General features: G+C 38.1%; 1 protein-coding gene and 2 long non-coding RNA genes across 6 annotated transcripts; 1 reads left to right on the top strand and 2 right to left on the bottom strand.

The window, feature by feature from the left end:
- Window positions 1-12392: 12392 nt before the first annotated feature.
- Window positions 12393-13293, bottom strand: LOC115726873. Its single transcript, XR_004013617.2, has 2 exons — window positions 12930-13293; window positions 12393-12730 (listed from the first exon to the last, which is right to left on the bottom strand). It is a non-coding gene; the product is annotated as an uncharacterized LOC115726873 (long non-coding RNA).
- Window positions 13294-25832: 12539 nt separating this feature from the next.
- LOC115726866 lies at window positions 25833-27559 on the bottom strand. 4 transcript variants are annotated; one of them, XM_048276017.1, is made up of 4 exons: window positions 27119-27272; window positions 27000-27006; window positions 26544-26702; window positions 25833-26239 (listed from the first exon to the last, which is right to left on the bottom strand). In XM_048276017.1, the coding sequence occupies exons 1-4, from the start codon at window positions 27142-27144 to the stop codon at window positions 25985-25987; spliced, it is 447 nt and encodes a 148-aa protein (XP_048131974.1). In that variant the 5' UTR covers window positions 27145-27272; the 3' UTR covers window positions 25833-25984. The 4 variants fall into 4 exon arrangements, with proteins under 4 accessions (XP_048131974.1, XP_048131975.1, XP_030512796.1 ...); XM_048276018.1 differs by lacking the exons at window positions 27000-27006; window positions 27119-27272 and adding an exon at window positions 27350-27559; XM_030656936.2 differs by lacking the exons at window positions 27000-27006; window positions 27119-27272 and adding an exon at window positions 27368-27545.
- Window positions 26871-27164, top strand: LOC125314232. The gene is made up of 2 exons (XR_007197794.1): window positions 26871-27011; window positions 27126-27164. It is a non-coding gene; the product is annotated as an uncharacterized LOC125314232 (long non-coding RNA).
- Window positions 27560-27966: the final 407 nt, after the last annotated feature.

Raw genomic sequence — 27966 nt, forward strand, 5'->3', positions numbered from 1 at the left:
TATCATCATTTAATGAAAATGTAGCTAGATTTACTTTCTTGTTTTAATTGCATTGTACAAAACTAGAGAAAAATTACCAAAAGAGTCTTAAACCTATTGCAATTGTGCCAATTCAATCCTAAACACTTTGCCAATTAAATCATGAACCTTTTGTATTTATGCTAATCCAATTCTTCTGGCCAATATTGGTAGGAAATCGCTGATTTGGCATGATCGGCGCCGACGTAGCCAATTTTTAGTAATATTTTAGTATTTATAAATTTTTTTATTTTCTTTCTCTTTATTTTTTTTTCTTCCTACAGCAGGCGACCGAGCCCGGCGGCCGGCCGGAGCGAGGGCCGGTGAAGCTCACCCTCGCCGGCAACCGTCACTAGATGAGGTCGAGCCTCTCGCCACCGGCCTTGTCGTCTCTGGGGGAGGTCGGCCTCATGTGAGGCTTGACATCGGCCGGCAAAGGCGAGGACACCCTTTAATAAATAAAAAATTAAAAAATGGCCACATTAGCGTTGACCGCGCCATGTCGCCTATTTTTGGCCAAAATTGGACGAAAAGACTGAATCGGCATAAATGCAAGATGTTTAAGATGTTTAGGATTGAACTAATACGAATGCAAAAGGTTTGCCATTGCATTAGTAAAAAAAGGTTTTGGATTGAATTAACACAATTGTAATAAGTTTAGGATTTTTTTTTTGTAATTTTCCACCGGCTGAATTGCATACTTATAGACATCTACCAGACCATACTAAACACATATTAAGCAAGTGTGCTACCCAAATCAATCACTATTAAACACAAATTTTCAATAGTTATAACGTAATTAGTTCTGTCCACCAGGCCACCGATAAACTAATATAAACAATAATTTCTCTTTGAACAGTAAAACTGAGTTGAATCAATTGGAATTTGGAAATCTCAAATCAAAGTCATGTGATCCAGAGAGTTGTTGAAGCACATCTAAAAGAGGTGCACAATGGTTTTCGTGTCACAAACTCAAGACTTTTCACTATCCAAATTGGGAAAGTCGTTTCGTGCAATAATTTGCTAACTTGCTAGTCGACTTGTACTGATGTCTCGCCCAACACACCGACATGGGGACCAAAAGTTTAATGCCAAGAATGAATGCATTATCGCACAAGTTTCCTAGCAAAGTAATCTTGGAGAAAAGCTACATAAGTGTTCCCCCAACGCAATAGAGCCGAGCCTATGAAGTATCAAACTCAAGCTTGACTCGATTCACACATCCGACGCTCGTCACTTGACTCGAGCATTAGAATTTGCACTGAAGCTCGACTCAACTAGAAAAAAAAAAAAAGATATAGGAACTTGACTGCAAGTAATTTGTGAGAGCGCAATTTGCTTCATTTTCATATATATTTGACATGGAATACAGATACTTATATAACATATCGCTAAACAAAAAAAGGGAAAAGAGAATATTTACAAAATATCTCCAGCTAATTATAAAAGATATACTAGATAATATGCTAACAAAAAATAAAAAGTAAATCCTAGAGATACACTAAACAGAATGTAATCTTTAGCAATCTTCCGTAATACTCCCCCTCAAGATGGCGCATGGAGGTTACGAATGCCCAGCTTGCTAACAAGAAATTCAAATCGATGTCAACTTTATGCCTTCATAAAAATGTCCGCCAATTGAAGTCCAGTGGGTACATACTCGGTTCTAATATCGCCCGATTGTACATATTCACAAACAAAGTGACAGTCAATCTCGATGTGCTTTGTTCTTTCGTGAAACACCAGATTTGCCGCAATGTATAAAGCTGCTTGGTTGTCGCAAAAAAGACTCATCGGTTTGTCATGCAATACTCCAAGGGAGACAAGTAAAGTGTGTAACCAAATCAGTTCACCGGTCGCAAGTGCTATAGAGCGATATTCAACTTCAGCAAAGGATCGAGAAACCGTGGTCCGCTTCTTAGTTCTCCAGGATAAGGGACAACCACCGAGCATGACAAAGTAACCACTAACTTATTGCCGAGTGATCGGGCAACTTGCCCAATCGAACTCACAAAAGGCAGTCAAGTGAAGTGAATTTGGGACTAATAATAGAATCCCTTATCCCGGGTTTTGCTTAACATATCGAAGAACTCGTGTAGCTGCTTCCCAGTCTTGCTCCTTCGGTTCTCGCATGAACCGGGAAAGTACATGGACAAAATAATATGATTCAGGCTGAGTGATAGTGAGATAGAGTAGACGTCCCACTAATCGTCGATAGCGACTTGGATCTATCAAGGCGGGTCCAACAACCGTAGCTAACTGGTGTTGTTGTTCCATCGGGGTAGTCACCGGTTTAGCCGCTAGCATGCCGCATTCTGATAGGATGTCAAGTACATACTTTATCCGGCACAAACATAACCCCGAAGTCGTTTGTGTTACTTCAATTCCTAGAAAATACTTTTATTGTCCTAGGTCCTTGATATGAAAACACTCGTCAAGGTACCGTTTCAGCGCTGCGCACAGTATTGAATTATTTCCTACCAAGATTAGATCATCAACATATACTCGCGTAGCGAGAAAAGTGTCGCCATGAGATTATGAGAACAGCAAGTAATCGGCTAATGATTGAGTAAAACGATACTCCTTCAATGCATCAGAAAATTTTGAAAACCGGTTTCGAGATGCCCGTCGAAGACCATATAAGGACTTTTGTAATCGACAAACGCGATGGCCCCTTTTCCCGAAACCCGGTGGAAGCTTCATATAAACTTCCTCATCCAAGTCGCCATGGAGAAATGCATTGTTAAGTCGTTAACATCCATCTGATGTAACTCCCAATTGCGAGCCAATGCAACCGCAAGAAGACAATGTACGGTGACTAGTTTAGCCACCGGCGCGAAGGTTTCATGGAAGTCCACGCCTTTTATCTAGGTGAATCCCTTTGCAACAAGACGAGCTTTGTATTGCTCAACACTGCCGTCGACTCCATGCTTGATTTTGTAAACCCACTTGCACCCTATGGGTTTCATACCTTCCGGTAAAGTTGCTAAAGTCCAAGTCTTGTATCTTCTAACGCTTTAATTTCTGCAGCCATCGCTTCTCTCCACAAAGGATTTTTAATAGCTTCAATATAACTCCTAGGCTCAATATCGGAATCAACAGCAGCTAAAAAAGCGATGTGAGGCTCAATAAATTGTTTATAAGAAATAAACTTCTCGATAGGATAGACCGTACCTAAAGATATCGATGGAGTGGGCTGAGGAGTTAGGGCCTTCGTGTGGAGTGTTTGGCACACATAATCTCGCAGATGAGCTGGCTGTCTTTTCTGTTGTGTAGGACGAATTGGGATCATAATATGGTCATCTAGCAACTCGCTGGGTTGCTCTTCAACTTGGACTGCAATATCACAATCTTGTATCACTGTCTGCCCGGTTTCTTCACAAACTTGGCTTGGAACCTTGTCTTCCTCCCCCTCATCAATAGGACCCACCACATGAGCTGTTGTCAAAGGGGAAGAGAGTCTCAATCCTCATTCGCGGGTTTATGAGCAAATGGGAAATTCTCTTCATAGAAAACAACGTCACGAGATGCTGATAATTCTTACGTTTCCAAATCAAAAACCTTCCAACCCTTCATGCCATATGGATATCCCAAAATTACACATTTTCTTGCCCTTTCTTCAAATTTATCTCTGCCCTTTGACGGCTTATGAGCATAGCAAATGACTATAATCCGGAGGTTCCCAAACAAAATTTCAAAAGGAGTTTTTCCATATAATAATGTAGTTGGAGTATAATCGATTAAATAAGCAGCTGTTAATATGCATTCACCCCAAAAACGAATTGATAAATTCACTTGAAAGCATAGTGCACGTGCTACATTGAGGATGTGTCGGTGTTTTCTTTCAACTCTCCCATTTTGTTGTGGCGTATAGAGACATGATGTCGGATGCATAACTCCACTTTTGAAAAAAAATCTTGTAAACAGTTCGAATAATATTGTGGGCGTATTATGTAATTCTGAAGACATTTCCGTGTATCTTCAACTTAAGTTTTCTTTTATTTAAAAAAGAGCCTGAATGAGGCTTGTAAGTATGTAGAGTTGAGAATTGTTGATGTTAACACAACGGGATATTCGAGTAGCTCAAGTTTGGGAGCGGTTGGTTCAACTTTCTCAATGAGCTTTGAGCCTCTAAAGCCTCTTGGGGAAATACTGAGGTATTTGGCAAGCCTTTTCAAGGGGCATTTGGCCAAATATTAGCCTTGGAAAAGCTGAAAATCTGGTAGGGACCAGTATTGGGCTTTAAGCATTTTCGAAATGCTGAAGGCTCCGTTAATGAAAATTAGTGAGTTGTCTATTTTTCTCTCAAAATCTTACTAAAAATCCATTTTTATCCCTTTTTAAAAGTGAAACCCTATATTGTTGCCCTTCATCTTCTTTTTCGGGGTGATCGGCGAAGGATCGGCGAAAGATCGGAGAGGGCGCTGGCGCTAGATCCGGCTTGCCAACGGTTGGAGCCATTAGCCGGCCAATGAAAGGCTTTGATTTTTTTCAAAATAAAGAAATATACAGCTAATAGCCTTTTGCAAATTTTTTTTGGCCAAATATTACTTAACCCAAATTTGCATTTCAAAGGATATTTTCCCAAACACCATTTGCCTTTCCCTAAAGCCACCGAGACTAAAGACATCTGCATTTGCTTAAAGATCATCTTCAAAATCGTACTAAACACACCCTTAAGCTTGTCTCCAAATTAAGCAAGTAATCCGACTCACTTTCACCCTGGATCTTGGTGTCTTTTTCTTACGGTGAATAATAAATGACTCTTCAATGGAAAATTATGCTTGTATCTCCATTAAATTACGCATTGTTGTTGAATCTAAAAATAATGTCGGTGTTGAATACTTGACATGAAGATGAAATATATGCCATATACTTTGAAATTTATTGTGATAGATTCTAGCCATGCGAGGGTAATTGTTTGTTCATTGGGAGTTAGGAATTGAAAAGGAAGATTTCAAATCAAGGTATTATATAACGTGATTGATCTTACTTGGAACGTATATCGAATATAATTTAAAGTTCCATAATCTTGTTCCTACCCGACGATTGAACTCATGTTCAAGTATCGGTACTTATTCCATGGAGAACATTAGCCCCAAAAATCTACAATAAAGAATATCAAATATTATCTCGTTATGTTCAAGCATCGGTACTTATCGTATGGAGAACATTAGCTGGGAAAAACTTACTATCAATAGAAGAGTAATAGAGTTACAATCTCTTAATCACTCAATTGTTTTCTTGTTCTAAATTACACTCAATACCAAAATATTTGACCTCATGTAAATGCCCAATAAACCGCATGAAGAATTACCTCTCGGCTTTCAAACAATCACACCTTCAACAAGACAAGCAATCTCAATCGGATACACTGCATGAGAAAAACCCATATGAACTAATTTGACTTGGACACCATGCCCAGAAATGCGAGCATCTAAGAAACCCCCTGCTTTCCTTTTTGGGCATTCATACACTCAAACTCAAGACATAAATTAATCCGAAGATACATGAGTTTAATATAGAAAGAAGTAATCTTGGCTAGCTCTCATAGAACATCCGTCGAATTGTTGAGAATGTCGGTAGTTTAAGCAGGTTTCCTAACTCTTTTTTTCCCATTTTAGATATGAATTCAAAATTATATTTTTCTTTCACATCGAATACAAAAGAGTAACAAGAGGATTATCAATTTTTCTCTCTGTAAGTTTTTTGAGTGAGTTCTCTATGGGATAATATTTATGGATTTCCTTGGATATAATCTAAGTGTGGAAACACTCTACCATGTGAGTGATTATAATTATTTGATTCTCTAATTATTAGTGTATTATTTGCTGTTAGTTCTCCCTGTTGAGTAGGTATCGACAGTCGGACTAAACCATCTACGTAAAACTCTTATGGTCTTTGTTATTCCTCATTTATTTCTTTGGTAATTTCATGTAGATTTAATTGCAAGATGTGTTAGCGTTATTTACATTATATTATAACAATTGGTATAATATCTAAGGTTAGGGTTTCTAGAGTTGATTTAGGGCTTTCGCTTGTCTGATCATTGTTTGAAAATTATGTTGTTGCAATTATGACTAGAGCGAAACTTGAGGTTGAGAAGTTCAATGGGAGGAATAAGTTTGTGTTGTGGAACATTAAGATGTTTGCCTTGTTAATAACCCAAGATTTGGAAAATGTGTTGGATGGCAAAGATAAATTGCCAAAAACGATGAAAGAGACCAAAAAGATAGAGTTGATGGAGAAGGCAAAAGGCATAATCCTATTGAATTTGTTTGATGGGGTATTGACTGATGCGGCTAAAGAAAAGGATGTCACAATGTTGTGGCAAAAATTAAGTTACTTCCTCTAATGAAGAGTTTAAACAATCGCTTATATATGCTGAAGATGATGTTTCAATTATGAATGGTTAAAGGCGCATCCGTTAGAGCCCAATTAGATGAGTTTAACAAATTCATGACTGACTTTACAAATGCCAATGAGGTATTGCTTGATGAGAAACGAGGTATGATGTTATTGCATCTCTACCAGATCCTTTTAACACTTTATGGATTCACCGCTAGAGGGGCGTGTTATGATTACTTTGGAAGAGGTAAATTTCGTCTTATTTTCTAAAGAGCGATAGAAAAAAAGTTACGAGAAGATAACTTAGCGCAAAATGCGACGCAATGTTTGGTTCTAAGGTAGAGACAAGGGAAGAGAGTTTGAAGGTAGTAAATTGACAAGTCGTTCTAAATCAAGGTTCAACATTCGAAACCGTAAATGCTATCTATTGTGACGAGGCATAGCACTATAGGAGAGATTGTCTAAAGTACAAGGGTAAATGAGTTAATTAGTAGCTCATTTCGATATAGAGTTTCACCATATGGATGTTAAAACTGCATTTCTGATTGGATATCTCGATGAGGAGGTCGGTGTTACTCGAAGGCTTTGTAGCAAATAATTCAGGTAAGCTTATATGTAGGCTGAAAAAGTCAATTTGGCCTCTAGCAAGCTTCTAGACAATGGAACTTGAAGTTTCAAAATGTTGTCACTTCATTCGATTTTGTTTAGAACAAAGTAGATCGATGTATATATTGCAAGTTTAGTGAGAGAAAATTTATTTTTCTCGTACTTTATGTGGACGGTATCCCGCTTGCGAGCAATGATCATGGATTACGATATGAGACAAAGTGGATGTCGTCAAAGACTATGTTGACATGAATGATCTTGGTGAGACGTCTTTTGTCCTTATCATTGAGATCCATAGGGTCGTTCTCGCTGTGTATTGATTTATCTTAGAGGGCACATATTGATCGTATTTTAAAAAGATTTAATATGAAGCATTGCAAGTCAGGAATTACTCATGTCATTAAAGGTGATAAATTGAGTCTGTCATAATATCCTTATTTTTAGATGTTGAGAAAATCCAAATGAAGAATATATCTTATGCTAGTACACTTGAAAGTATCGGGTATGCTCAAGTTTGCACTAGACTAGATATTGTTTTTACAATAAGATTTCTAAGTAGATATCAATCAAATCCATGATACGATAACTGGGTTGTCGCGAAAAAAGTTTTGAGGTACTTAAAGAGGACTAGAGACTATATGATGATTTACAATACGATCAAAACCCGTAGTTAGTAGGATATTATGATATAGACTTTGTTGGCTATAAGATGACATGAAGTCGACAACATGATACATCTTTATGTTAGTAGGAGGTATTATGAAAAAGTGAAACAGAAATTCATACCGTTATCTACCATGCAAACGGAGTTTGTCGCATGTTTTTTGGCCTCTACCGAGGCTATTTTTCTGTGGAACCTCACTACAGAGTTGATGTGTTTGGAAAAACCCCTAATTGATTTTGAAGTTGACAAAATAATCCATATTCTCTAAATTCTGAGTTAATGCAATGAAATGCTTATTTTATAGATTGTCTTAATGTATATTTGAGTGTTAAAGAATGGTTACGCAGGATTGAATCTAGCGGGAAAGGCTTAGATGATGTCCGATGGGCTTAAACGTTATAGAAGAGCTTAGACATTGAGCGAAAAGCTCATATGTTGTAAAGAGACTCAAGTTCTGAGGGAGTATTTCATGTGCAATGACTAGATTATCGAGAGATATATTCAAGATAGTTTAATTGAGATTATTTATCATAACAATGGCTAACAAATTAAGCTGGATTCGTTCTTGAAGATTATCAATCAAGGACGTGAATTAAGGGAGACGAGGATGACTGACCTTATGAAGAACTCTATCTATGGAAATTCAAAATCATGATTGTATGTGTCATTTGATTTAACGGGAGATTCTTTCCTTTGTCAACCTCAATGGTTATGAGATCCTTTGTATACAATCTCATCCAAACGAGAAGTTTGGAGAGTGATCCTTTAGATATCTTGCAACGGAAAGTTGGAGACCAAGGAGTATAAAAAGAGATCTCATGGCTGAAGAACACATGATGAGAGAGCAAAATCTTAAATTTCAAGATCAAGAGAGCTTTGCATCTTTCATATACCTTTGATCCAAACACTATAATGCTTGGAAGAGTGCATTCAAGTGTGTGAGTGTTAGGCGGGAAGTCTTTCGACCCAAGAGTTGTCACCGAGTTGTAATCTCTAAGATATACACTAGTAGAATCCAGCTAATTGGCTACCAATGTAAAGAAGTGGACGTAGGCTTGAACAAAGCCGAATCGCTATAAACTCTCTATGCAAATTCTCTATCCCTTAAACTCTTTGTTATTATAATGTGATAGTTGAATTGTGCACACCGCTGTATTTAAGGACACTTTAGATCTTATTAGCAATCATCATCCGAACTAAGCTTTAAGCTTATCTGTTTATATCCCGCAATGATTTCTAAATTTCTTTGAAATCGTCTATTGACCTCCTCTATGTGATAATGCTAGAACCAACAGAATGTACTTGACTTTGTGGATAGGCCTATACAATTGTATTGTGACACTAACTCTATAGTGCTGTTTATTAATAACAACAAAAGTCTCGGAGGGTCTAAGCATTTAGCGATCAAGTTTTTTACCACAAAGAAAACGGTTTAGAATAGTGACATTATAGTAAAATATATTTTCACAGATAACATGGTTGCGGATGCACTAATTAAAGGTTTTCGCCATTGTGTATTTGAACGACATGTCGTTAGCATGAGTTTATAAACATCATGAGATGCTGTTGTTTAATGGAAGTTGTTTTGTTATTGCTCTAAAAAAGTTTACATATGTGTATGTTACATTTTGTAACATTTACATATGTATTAACTCGTTTGCACCGATAAAGTGTTTATGTGTATATTCATCTTAAATACAAATATTTGCTGAAAAATATCAAGGTATTGTGTAAACCTTGAGTAAATGCTATGGACATTTAATTATTCGCCTAAAGGATATGTTTTGTTACACATAAAGTAAAGTTAGCTATAATGATAAGATATATATGGGTTCATCATAGTCATAAGGATATTATCGGATGGCATATAAGATATTGTAATATTTATGGAGAGAGAAAGTGGATTGACAAAGGGGATGACACATGAGGCATCCCTCTTTATGAGATGTTATCAATTTGCTACCATATTGAATCCATTGTGACCATGAATGACACTTGAATTAATATAATGCAAGTGGGAGAACATAAATTTTTTTCTAATATAGCTTCATTAATTGAAATTGTAATTTGCCATTTCATGATATTGATATAATAAGGTAAGATACAAAAACTCTTAAGTAATTTAATATAGGGCTGGCTTGTGTGAGTTGAGTAAAGCCCGGCTGGTGATGAGAAGATCCGTGGTTGAAACCGTATAAACAATCCACAAGTCTCTCCTTTAACCCCAATGCACAAATAACTTCACATAAAGAGCAGTTATAGAACTTGAATCGTGAGGGATAGCCTCATTGAGCTAGTGATATAAAGGGCAATAGAGGAGAAACACTTGAGCTTTGAATAATCGCTTTTTTGTACCAAGAATGATGGATTTCAAATTAGGTGTGCAAATCTCTTTCCTCCATTGTTGTGTTCTAGATTCTAGCTATGGTGATCTTAGGACGCGCATGATAATATTTCTGCTTTAGAAATCAACTTACGGTTAGAAATTGACTTTTCTACTTCTACTCAGAAGCATAAATTGATTTTTCTACTTCTACTCTAGAAGTTGATTTACGATCATAGAAATTTATTTGGTAATGGTAGAAAATTTCTGCTTCTAAAACATTATTAATAGAAAATCTTCTATGAAGAATTATTTTTGACAACCGAAAAATTTCTACTTCACTTTTAAACATTTTAAATTTCTTTAAAAATAATTTTTATTATTAAAAATATTATTTACTTCTTAAAAACAAAAAAAATATTTATTTATTTTTTACTCCGGTGGTGGCAACAAAGAAAGGGCGATGGTCGGCGGTGGGTGGCGACGGTGGTGGTCGGCGATCATGGCCAGCGGAGGGTGGTGGCCAGCGGTCACAATCGGCGGCGGCCGGTGAGAGGCGACGGGCAATGGTCGACGATTGGTGGTAGTCACGGGCGAAGATGGGCAGTGGTTGACAGTGGTTAGTGGTTGTCGTCGGCGGTGGTGGGTGTTGGTGGTCGGCGGTGGGCGGCAATGGAAGTTGGTGGAGGTTGGCCTAATCGAAAAGAAGATGAATGCATAATGAAAAGAAAGTGAGGCAACAAGTACTTTGTGAGCTTTTTTTTTTTTTTTTTTTTGTCCAAGCAGTATTTTTTGAGTTGAGAAGCTACTTTTTTTAACTTCTCAAATTGAGGAAAAAACAACTTTAGAAGTGAAAATTCACTTCAAAAGTAGAAATTTTTTTCAAAAGTAAATTTTTTTATCAAACGGATTTCTACTTCAGAAGTTACATTACCAAAATCATTTATACTTTAGAAGCACTTCTGAAGTAGAAATCCACTTCCAGAAGTGTTATCATGCGCACCCTTAAGTGCCATTTTCGCCGCTTACAAACTAAGCTTGAAAGGATCATAAAAAACAACACCTGTCCCATTAATCAAGGTGGTTCTTCATCTTGAGTAAACCCCAGATCTTCAAAACATTAATGAGAATGAATTAACCCTTACCGGTGAGTGCGGTCCAATCTTAAAATTAAGTTAAAAAAAGCTTTAAATAAGGACAATATCATCTCATTCTCTGTCATTAAACGTATAAAACTCCGGCATCCTCCGGAAGGTATAATTGCTATTGTGTAGCTGCTTTAGATCCTAGCAATGCATGCTGGGGACAATGTTGGTTTCAACTTGATTGGGTAGGAAAATCCCTCTTAGGGTTTCCCCCGCCATAAGAAATCTGAGGGGGAGTCGCTCTCCCCCTCCCCCTCCCTCTCCCTTTCCCCCTCTCGTACCCTTTCCAACTCTCTACCTCTGTTGTTCTCTATTTTCTTTTCTCATTTTTCTCTTGTTTGGGAGCTTTTCTCTTCTAGTTTAGTCTAGATCTAGAAGCTTCTCTCTCCCATTTCGGAGAGGTTTCTATCCCGATCTACTCTAGATTTCAGATTTTATGCGTGTATGATTTCGGGGTATCGCTTTCCTCAGGTTTCGTTGATGATCAAGTTCAATTTTGAAGGAGATTAGAGGAGCGTCGTGAAGGTTTCGCTCTCACAGGTATCAAATCTATGTTCGTTTAACCTTTTTACTTTGCTTGGCGATGGTGTTGAGGAGCCTAATATATGCGCGCACCATCGAAAGACAAAGCCGTAGAATCAGATGGAGTTCTCAATGTGTGCTAATTATCGAAGACGGATTCGGTATTACCACCAATTTTGATGTGAAGAAGCCATAGGTATATTATTTGAGCGTATGACCTATAACCTCGTTCTAATGATTTCCCTTATTATCTAGAGCTTCTTTTACGTTGAAATTGTCTAGAATTTGTCTTGATTTAAAGTTTTTCTTTTTGAATTGAGATATTTCTCTCTTCTTTTGACTGTGATGTTTTTCTTTTATATTTCGATTGAAGAAGTGAAAGCAACGTGATTTTGACCCCAAAAAAAAAAAAAAATAGTGTTCTGCAATTTTCAAGCCAAAAGGGCCTCCAATTTTTTTTTTTTTCCTTTGTCGAAAAAGGGCCCCCAACTTGTTCGGCTGAAGATGGACAAAAGAGAAAGGACGAGGAGGAGCATAATCCAGGAACATGGAGATCAACAACCCTTCAGAAAAATTCCCAGAAACATCAACAACCTTTCGTTCTCGAGTTCTCGAGTGGACACAGGATCCATACTGTATCGGCCGTAACTCATGCATATTCCTAACCATAATACTTGCTCACCGCCAAAGCGCGACAACGAGGTTTGAGACTCAAATTGATAGAACCTTCACTTAAACCCTCATGCAGAATCTAGCCAATCATTCCAAACTTGAACCGACTCTCAATCATCTATTCGATATCTGTATAAACAGCAGTACGCAGTGAGTCGCCCCAAGACGAATCAATGAACAATTACAATTTGGCGCAATCATCTCGCCACATCCGTGTCATACAAAATGGCTTCAATCCCTCATCGGAGACTTATTTATATGAGCTACATATAAACCCTCCGAGATCGATCAAAATGAGGTTATCTACAAAATGGTTACAGCAGAGGAGGCCAAGTTCCATCTTCTGCACGGGGTCAGAAGGACCTCGCTTCAATCTCTGATCTCTCCATCGTCCTTCTAATTGGTTCCTACCAGCCAACAAAACCCAGGAAGCTGCAGCCCAAAACACAGAGAAAAAAAACAGAAATTTGTAAAGAAAGAAAGGAAATTTCAAGGAAATTACGGAGATCGAAGGAAACCCCTTTCGCTTTTTTCCCCTAATTTAAGGTAAAGGTTAAAGAAATCGGGCAACAAACGAATCGAATCGAATCGGAAAAGCAAAGCAGGATCGGAACCAGGAACAGAGGCGAACCTGAGGGATCGAATGGCCAAGTGATGAGTGAGGACGTGGAAGAAGAAGTTGGCCCCGTGAAGGAACACCACGACCCCCGTGCAACCCAGCACGAACAGCTCCACCATCATCTCTTCTTCTTCTTGTTCGTCGTCTTCTCGTCGGAGCACGCGGAGAAGAGAAAGCAAGAAAACCAAGAATCTCCGAAAGTTTCAGATCAAAGTCTTAACTTCTGGGGCTCGGGATGTGCTTTTTCTGTTGCTGCGCTCTCCTGTGACGATGACGTCACCCGAGAGGGGACCCACCAACTGGACCGACCAACCCAAGTGCCCCCGTTTAGCTTCCAATAATTTGGGGCCAAATTACGCTTATGGGCTTGAGCGGCGGGCCCTCTTCTTGGGTGACGTCAGCATCACCCTGGGCAGGATGGTAAATTCGACGTCGTCCGCAAGTCCCCGCCGCCCTTGGCGGTTTCCCGGTGGCTCGCGACTTTCGTGGAAAACGAGGATGTTTGTTGGCCGAGGCTGGGTGGGTGGTGGGCGGAGTTCGATGCCCCTTCGCATCACAAAAATACATAAATTTCGATTTAAGCTAGGATATATCTATATATTTTTGGGAAGAACTGTAATGAAACATTAAATATATAAAGAAATTACTAGCCTAACAATTGGATGGCATGGATCAGTTATTTCTTATATTTATCCCTCGATCCTTGGTGACGGCACTGACTATCCCTTTTTGGACGTTTAATTTCGCATTCAATATTGAGCGTACGGTTCGACTCACAATTACGTCACACGAATCACGGCACTAAAAATTGAGGTTGGCCAGGCCGTCGCCACAACCTCACCAAGATGGTTACCGATAAAGGGAAAATCTCTCCACCACGAGTTGTCCCGCGTCAAGGTACGGCAAGATCCGACGAGCGGCGACTGAGGTCAAAGTTGAAGGGTGGATTTCGGCCGGACGAAGAAATGATGGTAAAGAAAGACCGAGTCGCCCCCAAAAGCCCCACCCACACAAAACCGCCCACCTTCCATTCTTTTTCTTTATTAACTGCGCCGACCAACCGCCTCTGGCTTTGGCCCCTCCTCGTCTTTCGTTGTCTTGCGCACGTCAATTCTTCGCTTACGTTTGGTTTTTTTATTGATTGTTTTTGCAGATTGATTCTCGCCTTTGTCCCGACATGATTGGGTAATTTCCGCCCTTTTGGGTTCGTTATTTGTCACTTGTGATTGGGGGCCTCTTGTGAGTTATCTTCAAGGAATTCACGTCTGCAGACTCCTTTAAATTTTTTTTTCAAAATTATGAAACTGTGATTCATACTTTTCATTGTCAAAAAAGTGCAAGAGTCCCTGCTCACATAGCGAGGGCCCGCGAGAGCCGCGCTCGGCAGAGATCTCAAGGGGATAACGCACCCTGAACACTAGAGGTTTTTTATTGTTTGAACTCGTATTTTATTGCTAATTTGAGTTTGGACACACGAATAGCTATCATTATATATAATGTCTTTCTCTTTGTAATTAAGAGATGTGGCAGAGAGTTGATAAATCTAATTATAATGGAATTCTCTATTGGATGTAATCTTAATTTAAGAGTAAATCGAGATAAACTCTTGGGTCTCGATTTTGTTACGATTGGCGCATAATCATAGCGAAGTAAAACTAGCGAGAAAGAAAAAATTGAGACACGAAATTTTATCTTGATTCAACCCTAAATTAGAGCTAGTCCAACAGAGAATTTTATTATAATTAGCATCTCGTATCTCTTGTTACATCACTCAATTACAAGAGAAAAAAAATGTATATATAGCAGTAGTTATTCATGAGTTCAAGCCCAAATTATTAATGAAAAATTACGGGCTTAAATCGTAGAAGTCATATGGTGTCTAGGAGACACCGTCCGTTGAGACCCCCACCGGAACGACTCCCCCGGACTCCCGCCCGCTCGGCATGGAGCGAGACTCATGTGCTTTTCTGTTGTAGGGAAGTATGAGCCACATCCCAATATATTTTTCTTTCTCACTACTCTTTATTTCATTACGGTTGTGCCACCAAATCCTAACGAATACAACTTATAAGTCCATGGACATTCAAATTTGCAAGAAGACAAGAATCTAGGAATTCGCTTCCATAGCTTGCGCGTTAGAGATATATCCCACGTAGCTTGAGTATGAAATTGCCGGGCGCCGAACATTTGTGTGGTTTCCTTGTGCCCCGACAGCCTAAACTTTTCGAGTGGGAATTCCTAACTATGTATCAAAGTCTCAATCTGATTTCTTTATGTCCAAACTTAATCAATCATTCGAGTGCTAATTCTCTTACTCTTGTTGTCGATGAGCTGAATTACTCGAAAAGTGGAAAAATCTTGTGTGAATTGATGTGGGTTTTCGCAAAGTTTGTGGCGGTGTTGTTGGTAAAATATTGGTCAAATGGAATGAACAAAGGAATCGGACTCTGAGGCGTGATAGTACTTTCTTTAAGGAATTATTTGCCCCACAATGTTGTTAATGGTTCCCGGCAAAAATCCTTCGGGATACAACGTAGTCTCAAGCGAGAATATTAGATAGCAATTCTAATATTTCTTCGAGAACTCTCTAGGAAACAATTAGAAACGAAGACTGTATTTCTCTTGTTTGAAAGGACGAAAATTGAAATTAGAAGTTGTGAACAATGAGCAGAATAGTTGAATATATAAAGAGAAAAGAACACACATTTTCACATCCGAAAAGGTGTTAATTCTCACATACATTTTCATTGTTCGAAACAGTTTTTTTTTTTTTATAAAAAAATAGCAACTCTTCGTGTCTAATAACCGATAGTTCAAACATATCTCTTCATGTTCGAAACTATACGTTCAATCACACCTTTTCATGTTTGAATAGGTAGTTATTTTCGAACTGACACAAATATTGCAAAGGTTGTAAAAGTGTTTTAGAAAATAAGCGCCAATTAAATAGACACGACCTTTGTATCCTTTCATCAATTGAACAAATAAAATAACCGTCAAGTGGGACAAGACACCTCTTCATTTGTTTTACAAACAAACCACCAACAATCCCCCACTTTGTTTGTAAAAAAAAATTAAAAAATAAATTTTTTTTTAAATACAGCCAACATTTCCATGAGATTAATATACCTACATAAAGGTCTCTTTCGAGTTAAACCTCTATTTAGTGCAAGTATCTGAAAACTCTATCAAAGTTACAAGTAGCTTGGCTTTAAACTTGTTAATCTAAATAATAGAATCGGACATACCGCACATATACTGACCTCTTGTTTCAGCGAGAAGTTCATAATTACTCAACACTATTATGACCTTGTGCTTGTTCCTATTTCATAAGCTCTCTAGAAAGTAACCCCAACTTTCATAAGAAGCGACACCACTTCTAAGCCCATATAGGTGAAGTATTACCACGTGTTTCTGTTACTAATAAACACGCTACTAAATCGTATTATACTTCATTAAGAGTATAACTCAGTCTCTAAAACGTAACAAACGATGCTGGCTTCTCATGTCCGGGGTAATGTCGGTATCAAACAATCACTTTCAAGAACTTGTTTTTACCCATTAAACCTTATAACTAGTAATGTGCTAGCATTAGGTCGAGTTACCATTACTGGTGATTTTAATCAAAGGGTTTCAGTCCCATTTCTTTTGAGGTCATGTTTACCACATTTCTTGGAAGAGCCTTTGTAAAGGGATCCGCTAGATTCTTGCTTGACCTCACGTAAACAATTGTTATGGTACCATCATGAATCAATTGTTTCACGTACTCATGTCTCATACTGATATGTCTAGACTTACCATTATAAATGCTACTATAAGCCTTTGCTAAAGTAGCTTGACCGTCACGATAAATAAAAATAGGAGGCATAGGACTAGGCCATAATTTGATATCTATCAATAAATTTCTTATCCATTCAGCCTCTTTCCCACTTGCTACTAAAGCAATAAATTCGGATTCCATAGTTGAGTGAGCTATGCATGTTTGTTTCTTGCTCGCCCAAGAAACAGCACATCCACCTAACGTGAAGATCCATCCGGAAGTAGAATGTTTATCTCCCACACTAGAAATCCAACTAACATCGGTGCATCCTTCTAATATTGCCGGATAATTGTTATAGAACAATCCCAAATTTTTAGTTCCCTTAAGATAACAAAAAATTCTTGTAATTGCATTCCAATGTTCTATATTTGGATTGTTAGTGTATCTACTCAACTTACACACGGAAAAAGCAATATCGGGTCTAGTACAATGCATCGCATACATTAAAGACCCTATAGCACTTGCATATTCAAGTTGTGCTCTTGCTCTACCAGTATTATAATTTAATTTGACACTAGTATTATACGGAGTACTTGTTTCTTTGAAACCAAGATGTTTAAATTTATTTAACATTTTCTCAAAATAATCACATTGGCTCAAGGAATAACCCCAACTATGTTTTTTTAACTTTAATACCTAAGATAGTATCTACTTGGCCCAAGTCTTTCATTTTGAAATTTGAAGTTAGATACTTCTTAGTCTCAATGACTCCAGCCATATTAGTTCCAAAGATAAGCATATCATCAACATATAAACAAACTAGAACACCATAGTCTTTAGTGAATTTAGAATAAATACACTTATCAGCACTATTATGCTTAAAACCATTATATAATACGACTGAATCAAATTTCTCATGCCACTGCTTTGGTGCTTGCTTAAGCCCATAAAGAGATTTGACCAATTTACATACTTTCCTCTCATTTCCAGGAAGAACAAAACCCTTTGGTTGTTCCATGTAAATTTCCTCATTTAAATATCCATTTAAGAAAGTAGTTTTAACATCCATTTGATTAACACAAAGATCATAAATGGATGCTAGAGCAAAAAGAATTCGAATAGATGTTATACGTGTTATAGGAGCATAAGTATCAAAATAATCTATTCCTTCTTTTTGCCTATACCCTTTAGCTACTAACCTAACCTTAAAAGCTTGGACAGTAACATCAGAGTTGTATTTTCTTCTGAAAACCCATTTGCACCCAATAGGTTTAGATCCTTTTGGTAAATCTGCCAATACCCAAGTATTGTTGGACATGATCGAGTCCATTTCATCATCTATAGCTTCTTTCCAAAAGGAAGCATCTTTAGAAGACACAGCATCACTAAAAATTTTAGGATTATCTTTTAAATTTAATATTATGGGGTATTTATTTACCACATTATTATCTCTGTCTCCTTCTATGAGGAAAACATGAGTGATAAAATCTGGACCAAAATCCTTTGATTTTCTTGCTCTAGTGCTTCTCCTAGGTTCAATCATGATTTCGGAATCATTTGTTATTTTCTCATGAGAATCTATGTGTGTTTCTATGGGTTCTGAATTATTTGTATCTTGTATTTGAGCATTATTCTCAATAACTTCAGAATCCGTAGAATACTTATTCTCGAAGAATTCAACATCTCTTGATTCTACAATGATATTTGAATTTAAATCAAGAAGCCTATAAGCTTTATGTTCTCAAGCATATCCAAGAAATACACTTTTCATAGCTTTAAGACCAAGTTTTGTTCTCTTAGGATCCGGTATTCGGTAATATGCCAAACACCCCCACAATTTAAGATGTGACAAGTTTGGTTTTCTGCCTTTCCAAACTTCATATGGACTGATGTTATTTTTCTTGGATGGTATCCTATTATGAATATAACATGCAGTAAGCAATGCCTCTCCCCAAAGATTAATCGGTAGCTTTGAATTCGAAAGCATACAATTAATCATTTCTCCTAAAGACCTATTCTTTCTTTCAGCCAAACAGTTTTGTTGTGGAGTGTACGGTGCCAAAACTTGATGAATAATACCATGTTCTTCACAAAAGGCTGAAAAATTGTTTAGGAAATATTCTCCGCCTCTATCTGAATGTAGGACTTTAATTTTCTTTTCTAATTGATTTTCCACTTCAGCCTTATATTTTTTAAACATAGTAAACGCATCATCCTTTGATCTTAGGAGATAGATATATAAGTATCTACTGCAGTCATCCACAAAGGCAATGAAATACCTTTTACCACCACGTGTTATCATGCCATTGAATTCACATATGTCACTATGCACCAAATCTAATAAATTTGAATTTCTCTTAACACTAGGAAATGATTTCTTTGTTAACTTGGACTTAGCACAGATTTCACATTTATCAAATTCTCCATTAAAATTTATCAAGTCTAACTTTTTCATATTACGTAAATAGCGAAAATTTAAATGTGCCAATCGACTATGTCATAAATGAGGAGAATCAACAATGTAAGCAGAAGACACAATATTATTATTGATATTCGGTTGATACATGCCATCATTGGCGTAACCCTTTCCTACAAACAGCCCATTCTTCGACATGATAACCTTATTGGACTCAAACAAAACCCGAAACCCCCTTTTACAAAGCGGATCAACAGAAACTAGATTTCTCCCGATTTCAGGTACAAATAGTACATTAAGAAGAGAAACCTTCTTTCTAGAAGTAAAATCTAAAATGACTGTGCCTTTTCCAACAACATTTGCAAGAGTTTTATTTGTCATCTCAACATCTTAAAGATGCACTTCAACAATCTCTTCAAAGTGCTTAAACATTGATCGATCCTTGCATATGTGCACAGTTGCACCGGAATCGACCCACCAAGTAGATTCGACAGTGGCAGAATTGACTTTAGAAATCATTGTCATTGAATCCTTAATCTTTTCAGAAATATTCAAGTTCGAAAACTTGGTTGAAACCATGGCCACATAGTTCTCTTCAACCATATTTGCATCTGCCTTAACTGTTGAAGTATTCTTGTCCTTGAATGTGCTCTTGCGGTGTCCGCACTCCTTTGCATAGTGACCCTCCTTGCTACAAACAAAGCAACAACCATTTTTCTTCTTCTATGGCTTCTTAAAATTTTGTCCTCTCTTGCGTTTCAAGTTTTGGTAGATTTTGGACTGAAATCCATTTCCCTCCACAAAATTCACTTTAGTATCATACAAAACAGATTTATCACGTAAACGTGACTCTTCCTCAATGCGAAGATGTTTTTGAATTTGATCCAAAGTAATGTCCTCGGATTTATGCAGCATCCTTTTTCCATAATCTTTCCAACTAGGAGGCAATTTTGCAATAATTGCTCCAACTTGAAAAGATTCTGGAATATCTATCTTGAGAGCACGAATTTTATTGACCAATACTTGCAATTCATGGACTTGTTCCAATAAGGGTTTAGTATCAACGAACTTAAAGTCAAAATACTTAGCGATCGGATATTTGTTCGTACCTTGCTCCTCTGCTTTATACTTGAACTCGAGCGCATTCCATATTTCTCTAGCAGACTTCATCTCGGTGAACAAGTCATAGAGACAATCGGATAATGTGTTCAGTATATGGCCTTGACAAAGCAATTCGTATTCTTCACGTTTCTTTCTCTCCTTTTTGACCCTCTCAACATCGTCTATACTAGGTTCTCCTCCTTCAATGGTAGGCACCGGATCCTCTATAGGCATTAAATTGGGGTCGAGGATATAGGAAATCTTCAGGGCGGTGAGGAGAAACATCATCTTGTCTCTCCAATGAGCGAAATTGTTGCCATCAAACCGATCCAGTTTCACCATATCCTGGTTCATAACCTTGATTGATTCTGACTCCATTGTTGAACGAATAATTCCTTAAAATTGTTGGTAAAATATTGGTCAAATGGGATGAACAAAGGAATCAGACTTTGAGGCGTGATAGCACTTTCTTTAAGGAATTATTTGCCTCACAATGTTCCTAATGGTTCCCCGCAAAAATCCTCCAGGATACAACTGAGTCTCAAGCGAGAATATTAAATATCAATTCTAATATTTCTCCGAGAACTCTCTAGGAAACAATTGGAAATGAAGATTGTATTTCTCTTGTTTGAAAGGATGAAAATTGAAATTAAAAGTTGTGAATAATGAGCAGAATAGTTGAATATATAAAGAGAAAAGAACACACATTTTCGCGTCCGAAAAGGTGTTAATTCTCACATACCTTTTCATTGTTCGAAACAATTTTTTTTTGTTTTAAAAAATTGCAATTCTTCGTGTCTACTAACCGATAGTTCAAACATATCTCTTCATGTTTGAAACTATACATTCAATCACACCTTTTCATGTTTGAATCGGTAGTTATTTTCGAACATACACAAATACTCCAAAGGTTGTAAGAGTGTTTTAGAAAATAACCGTCAATTGAATAAACACGATCTTTGTATCCTTTCATCAATTGAACAAATAAAATAACTGTCAAGTGGGACAAAACACCTCTTCGTTTGTTTTACAAACAAACCACCAACGTACGTAACCTCCAATGTCGGTGATGCGAAATTCGGTGATCGACCATCATTTGTACTTGAAAATTATGACAGATCCGTCTTTGAGAAATGAGCTAGTCACTACAGGCTATACCAAGTTAAGTCACTTTTTAGATTTATTTATTTTTAATTAGGTTATGTACCTTTTTTTAATGTGAAATGAAGATTTCATTTTGACCACAGAAAAAAAAAAAAAAAAAAGAAGAGAGAGTCTAATGTCGTACAAGATTTGGAGAGAAAGTGATCTGTAGAAGTCACTCACCACGTCTAATATTCGAGAAAACAAGACAAAAGACAAAAATTATGAAAGAAACTCATTGAGCAGCTCTCAACCAAAATGAAGGGAAAAATGAAAAAGAATACGTGTTAAATGTTTAAATTAAGTTTGAGATTGAATTCCCAGGATTTTTCAACAATCGGGTGTAAAAAACATTACATAGAGCTAGTGTACATGCAATCCTGTGTATTGATGAAAAGAGGTTGATGACTGGTGGATATAGAGCCCACCACAAGGTGTGAGAGCCGGGTGCCGTTTAGCTTGAATGTTGACACCTAAATTTTGATTTCCCTTTTTAGTTATTTTTGCATAAAAAATTATAGCTAATTTTAGTTCTAAAGTAAAAAAAAAAAATCAATTTTCTTTATGCATCACAGTAGTACTCATTTGTGTCGATGGCCAAAAAAGTGATGAATAAAAAATGATGACGGGTGAGAATTCGTCCGGAGTGAAAAGGGAGAGAAGCAGAGTCGTTCTTAGGGAGCTCCTTTTCCCACGATGCACAGGTTCTTCAACACAAAAGTCCCACCATGAAGGTCAAAGCAAAAGGGAACAAGAAGAGAAGAGAAGCTCTGTTCCTTCTCCATGGACTGACATTAAGGGAGGACTTCAAAAAAATTTTCTGCTCACAATAGAGAATTCACGTGAAGATTAAAGAGCAAAAGGGAGAGGCTTCGGTTTCTAATACACCCAATTCCTCCTAGCGTCTGTTGTTCCCGAGACCTGACATTGGCCGATGACGTCCTTGTTCGACTCAACAATGCATCCGGCGCTGACCTTGCTTAATTCAGCATCAACTCGACACGGCATCGGTCTTCAAACCGTTCTTTGTTCAGTTTGGAAAATTGCCTCGATCGCCTCCGGTGGACTTCTGTTCATCCGCCTAAAGCACATTATTGCTCGCTGTTCCTCCAAGCGTTATCCAAGGTCCTCCTGTGCTGCAACTTAGAGCCGAACCCACCGATGTTCGGTGTCATCGCTGCCGCTTGTCTAGCCGGTTGATTGGTGTTAGAGTTTGGTTGTTAGTGAGATTAATTTTGTCTTTGTCCAGCCTGCTTTTTCCTCTGACGGTGCCGTTAGTGGGTTTGGCTTTTATCATGGAATATCCTGAAAATCTCTCCTGTTTTGGCCAAGATTGGGTTAACAGAGAAGAATATTTGACTGAGACGCAAGGATATGAACAAACAAATCAAATTGGTAGCGGAGGAGATTATTTCTCAAGGTTTCATATATTTACTTTGAAGGAGACGAAAAGAAAGGTTCTTGCAAGGCTGGCGTTCAGATTTTAAGAGATTTGATTTCTAAAAAAGATACGCATGAGCCATGGTGAGGATAGAGACGAAAGCTGAAATATATCTTTAAGCATTCCCAAGAGGAAAGAAGCTTTTGTTTCTTTCTTTAATCCAAATTCATCCTCGCCTATAAAAGTACACTCATGGTCACAAGTGGAGGGCGAACGGTCATAAAAAAAATACACGTGAGCTTAGAGAGGCAAAAGGGAAGAGGTGTTCGGTCCAAGCAAGCTTTGGTGGAAAATCCTCCCCCGCGGCATATCATCCCGACGTCGTTTAGTCGTCCGCCATCCACCGAGACGCTGCCACCTTCTGCCATCCAGTGCAGCGTCCCAGCTCCATCATCCAGCCTTGCATCATCCCAACTCAAGCTCGTGCAGCCTTGTCAATATCTAAGGTTCATTCGCACGCTCGAAGTCGTCAATACCCTGTTGTCCAGCCCCTGTTCACACTCAAATCAGCTTTATTTGGGTGGTAAAATAGCTCGTTCTTTTGTCGTTATTTGAGATCTAACAAAGCTACGTCTGGTGGTGGAGTCTTGGCTATTTAGAAGCTTGATTTGCTGAAAATTTGAGCTAAAAAGCGGCTATTTTGGACAGATCACGCAGCGCAGATTTTTTTTTGGAAAAGGTAACATGTTGCAACTTTAGATTGTGGATTTATGCTTATTCAGTCGATAACTTGCACTTATACTATTGTATCTTGCTGAACGTGCATCAATTTATCATTAAAAGTTGATAGAGCAAACCCTTTTCATCATAAAAGAATGGACTTTTAATTGACTGCCAAAAAACTTTTGAGACGTTGCTTCGGTGCATCACCTTCAATCAACCTTGGCTTTTGCATTCTATGTCCTTGTGCATATTTATTTATTCATGTGATTGATTGTTTGTTAAAATTTGAACTTTAGTAAACAATCTTGCCCATAACACATGCTCTCCAATTGTGCCTTGTCCCTCGGAAAAACGTACATTAAAGGCAACATATGACTTCGATCTCGAAGTACGATCGTGCCCGTACGTATGAATTGGATATCAAATCCTCGATCTCGAGGAGCGGATCGCTAATTCCTAAATAGAATTTCAAGGTTTGCCCTACGTATATAGGGATGACGGTAATTCTATAATATATTCACTTGCTAACCCTAATCTCGGGGGATGTTGTGAATAAAAATCGGAATTTCGGATTTGAAGGTGTTTTATGGGCAATATTGTTTATTTTTATTCAAATTTCACTGTTTTCATGGTTTAAATAATTTCCTAAAAAATCCCAAAAAAGATGTCATGTTTTCTTAAGCTAAATCATATTTCTCTTCACTTTTTGCATGAAAATAACGGCTAATAAAATTAGGACTTTGAGAAATCAATTTCTTAGTTAAATTAGATTTTACTTCACGTTAGGGTAGTTTTTACCTTTATTTTTTCATGAATCCGAAAATACACAAAAATATACCAAAAAATACCATCCACGTTGCATAGCATTATAGTTTAGTTTGCATTATTATATTTTCCTTGTCGTGTATATTTGCCACATCATTATGCCATGTCACGTATTTTTGCCATGTCATTACATCTCACATGTCATATAGGTAGATTGCATTAGCATTGCATTTAATAAAAGAAAACCCAAAAAAAAAAATTAATTCAAATCATTAAACTAAGGATTTTTCATGAAAATCGGGTACCGAAAGGGCATTAATTGAAAAGTTAATGTAACCAAGTCCCCGAATCCATTTAATCTCTGGTTCGTATGAAATAAAGTATTTTCTCCCGAATGCTTTATTTAGGTTTCTAATCTACCTACCACAAAAGATTAGTGGCGGCTCCAATTTAAAATCTTGTCATGTAATTGAACATAAGTTGTGATTCGGTAGGGCTTGGGAGAGTCCGAATTAGGTTAGTTAATCTAATTAACCTAATAATCCGTTAACCTGAAAAAATCAATTTTTAGGTTGCGACACTGAACATGAGCAAACCGGCTGGATCGACCGTCTTGGGTCCGATTTTCAGGAAAAGCGGTTCGGTATCCGGTTTTATGAACCTAGAACCGGCCCATGACAGATCGGTTTCCGATTTCAAGAACGGAACCGCCACCTTATCCGGAAACCGGTTTAACCAATTTGAGTCTTGAGTTTAACCAGTACTAAATCGGTTACGAAGCCTCTTTTAGAAAAAGAAATACTTTAGCACCCATTAGGAATTGAACCAGAGACCTCAACCTGAACAAATGACAATATAACTACTAGATCATTTTATAGGAAATGGTCCAACTTTCATATTTCATTATAAGAAATTGATATTTACTAGACACATGAAAAGCTACGATTCATGAACCAGCTGCTCAGAACCAATGGTTTGATTTTGGAACCGAGAGTAAACATGGTCGGTTCCAAGTTCCGCATCAATAACTTGTTCACCCCGAAATCGATGACTCCTTGTCCACTGATGATTTCTAAAGGCTAAAATTTTTCACACTTACTATTGAATCTATCAGTCAAAGCCATTTAATGAACTCATCTCAACTCTCACTCAAACCAATCCTGAAAAAAAAAAATAAAAAAAAAAGCAAAATGCTAGCTTTGTCGCCGGTCATCCTATGTGGTATGATTGCGGAGGATGGTTGTTACCGACGTGGACAATCTTTATAATATTCTTTGAAATTTTACAATTATTTTTTATGAATTTCTTTTCTTTTCTTTTTTGAGAAGTGAATAATGAAGGGAAAAAGAAAAGAAAAGAAAAGAAAGAAAGTAATTAGGAAAATTAGCAAAAAAACATTAGAAAATTGCAAAAATCGTCCACATAAGCGCGGGCCATACTAGGTAGGATGGCCGGTGGCCACATCACCGAATTAGACAAATTTTGGCCGAGAAGGATTATATTGACAAATTATCAAAACGTTGATCAGTAAATTGGTCAAATTGCAAAGTTTAAAACTGAATTTACCGTTGTACAATAGATTTAGGACGTTTTAGACAATTATCCCAAAGAAACTCCAATATTGTCAAGTGTTAAACCAGAAATTCTCTTACTAGGCCTGGCCCAATAGGCCATCACAAGAACAGCAACATAAAGGTATGTTTCTCTTGTGGATACCGTCTGCGATAGATTCAAGCGTGTTCAACATAGTTTGACAGCATCACCTACACGAGGAACAATCATTTTGGTTTGCTCTTACTTGGGGTTATTCTTACGAGGATGCTAAGTAGCAATGGAACGCAGATTCCTCGGGTTACATCTGCTCGCCTCCCCTTGGTTTTCTCTGAGAGAGAGCCCCTTACCAGTCTCGTCGCTGGTTCTTCATGCCGAATCGAATTCGAGTCGGGCAAGTAAAAACGCTGGCTGTTGCTGGGTCTGATCCCGATCAGGCGACCAAGCGACACGCTGCTGTCTTGGAAGAAGGACGCCGACGACTGATCAGTCTCGCAAGAGAATAAGGCAACGTTCAACTCATTACACACAGCAGGCAGAATGCTAATACTAGGAAAGCGCATACTAGTTTCGAGCCAATTGTCACGAGCAACAAAAAGTTTGAAGTAGTTGAAATCATCCGTCGTGATTCCGCGATTTCTTTTGGTGATTGAATGGTAGTTAGAAAAATATCAGGACCCCAACTGAAGTGAAGAAGTCCATGGTTTAATGCACCAGTTACACTAACCATGTTCTTCTTACATTGGAAGAGAAAGGGCCTAGTGACAATATTGAAGGTAGAATTACCTCTGTGTCAAGGGCAGAGGATGATAACGAGGAGAAACAGGTTGAGGGCGCGCGAAAAGATCGGGGATCGACGGTTGCCGATTGTAAGCTCTCGAACAGCCTGAGTCTCAAGTTCATAATCTCGAGCCCGAGCGGCCATCCGATTCGCGCCTCCAAGTCCTTTTACAATAGAGATAAACCTCGGTCTCTTTCAAATCATGCATACAAAAGGCAACTAATAATTCCTATTCCATATGATTTACAGAGGAACAAATTGGTAAGAGGGGAATCAGATAAATTCACATAAAGCATTGCCAAGAAGAATGACAGCCCGAGTGTCCAGTGTCCTAACTGATGTTCTAATGACAAATTGAAGTCAAAATGGTTCCTTTTCAATGCCATTGTCATCACAATGAATCAGGGTATCAAGCTCAGGCATGCCATGACAATAGCAGCTCAAGAGCTCGGAAACCGTACCAAACTTCTTCAGTTTTTGAAGAAAGCAGAGGACTGTCTGATGTGATTCAGCCAGATGAAAAACTGGCAAATCAAGAAGAGTTATGATTCCATCTCTCTCTGTCTCTCATCCTGTTAACAAGAAAGGCGCTGAAACTGAACCCATCGAAGGGTCGTACGACACCCGCGAGAAGCTCTCTTTCTCTCTCTCTCTAAACTGATGGCGGCTCCGGAAAGATCGACGAACATGGTCGTGTCAATGGTCCGAAAGAAGATTCATGGAGGTAAATCATGGACGCTAGTTACAGTCCTACTGAACCAGCAGAATTCGACTAGAATGAAGAACAAAATGAAGTGGGAGATCACATAACTGCTAATAGCTCTGTTACCTCTGTATCCATCTGGTGTTGTAGAGCCCCGTACAGAGAGAAGTCAAAGATAATGAAGATCACTGATCACCCAAACGCATTAAAAGCTTTCGCTTTTCCGGATGGTCCGTTCATAGACTTGCCAAGTCTCTCAGGCCCCCCTAGAAATTTCTTTCTTAAGCATTGGTATTTAGTGCATTATGGCCCCACTGATCTGGTTTTAGCCTTCAAGTCATAGTTGGTGCAGCTCTGAAAATTACCGCAATCCTTCCCTAAAAGGAACAGATTAACCGCCCAACCTTTACAGCCAAATTGCATGTTAGGAGTGCGCAGCAGAAGTCTCCAAGAGAGAGCTTAAGTCCGAATCCGTCAACATATACAGTTGGATCCACCTTCACTCAAAAGCTTAAGCCAATGAGTTATGGGTCAATTATGATATATTAACTGCCTAAGACCACATAAATTCTCCGATATGGTACTTCTTTGACAGGACTCACATGTATATCTCAACATTGCCAATCAATTATGTGTGTTGGGAAATCTCGCTAATCTCACAAGAGATCTTGGATTCATGTTTCGACAAGCGAAGCGAATCACAACATTCACACATTCTCGGATGA

Source organism: Rhodamnia argentea, chromosome 3, assembly GCF_020921035.1.
Source record: "Rhodamnia argentea isolate NSW1041297 chromosome 3, ASM2092103v1, whole genome shotgun sequence".
Classification (NCBI taxonomy): Eukaryota; Viridiplantae; Streptophyta; class Magnoliopsida; order Myrtales; family Myrtaceae; genus Rhodamnia; species Rhodamnia argentea.

Excerpts from the sequence above, each read along its gene's own strand:
- LOC115726866 (XM_030656935.2), bottom strand. The coding sequence starts at position 26,930 with ATGACAATGGCATTGAAAAGGAACCATTTTGACTTCAATTTGTCATTA. Across the intron at positions 26,703-26,837 it reads TCGGGCTGTCATTCTTCTTG|GACTTGGAGGCGCGAATCGG; the intron begins GCAATGCTTTAT and ends CTATTGTAAAAG. Across the intron at positions 26,240-26,543 it reads CCTCTGCCCTTGACACAGAG|TCGTCGGCGTCCTTCTTCCA; the intron begins GTAATTCTACCT and ends GAGACTGATCAG.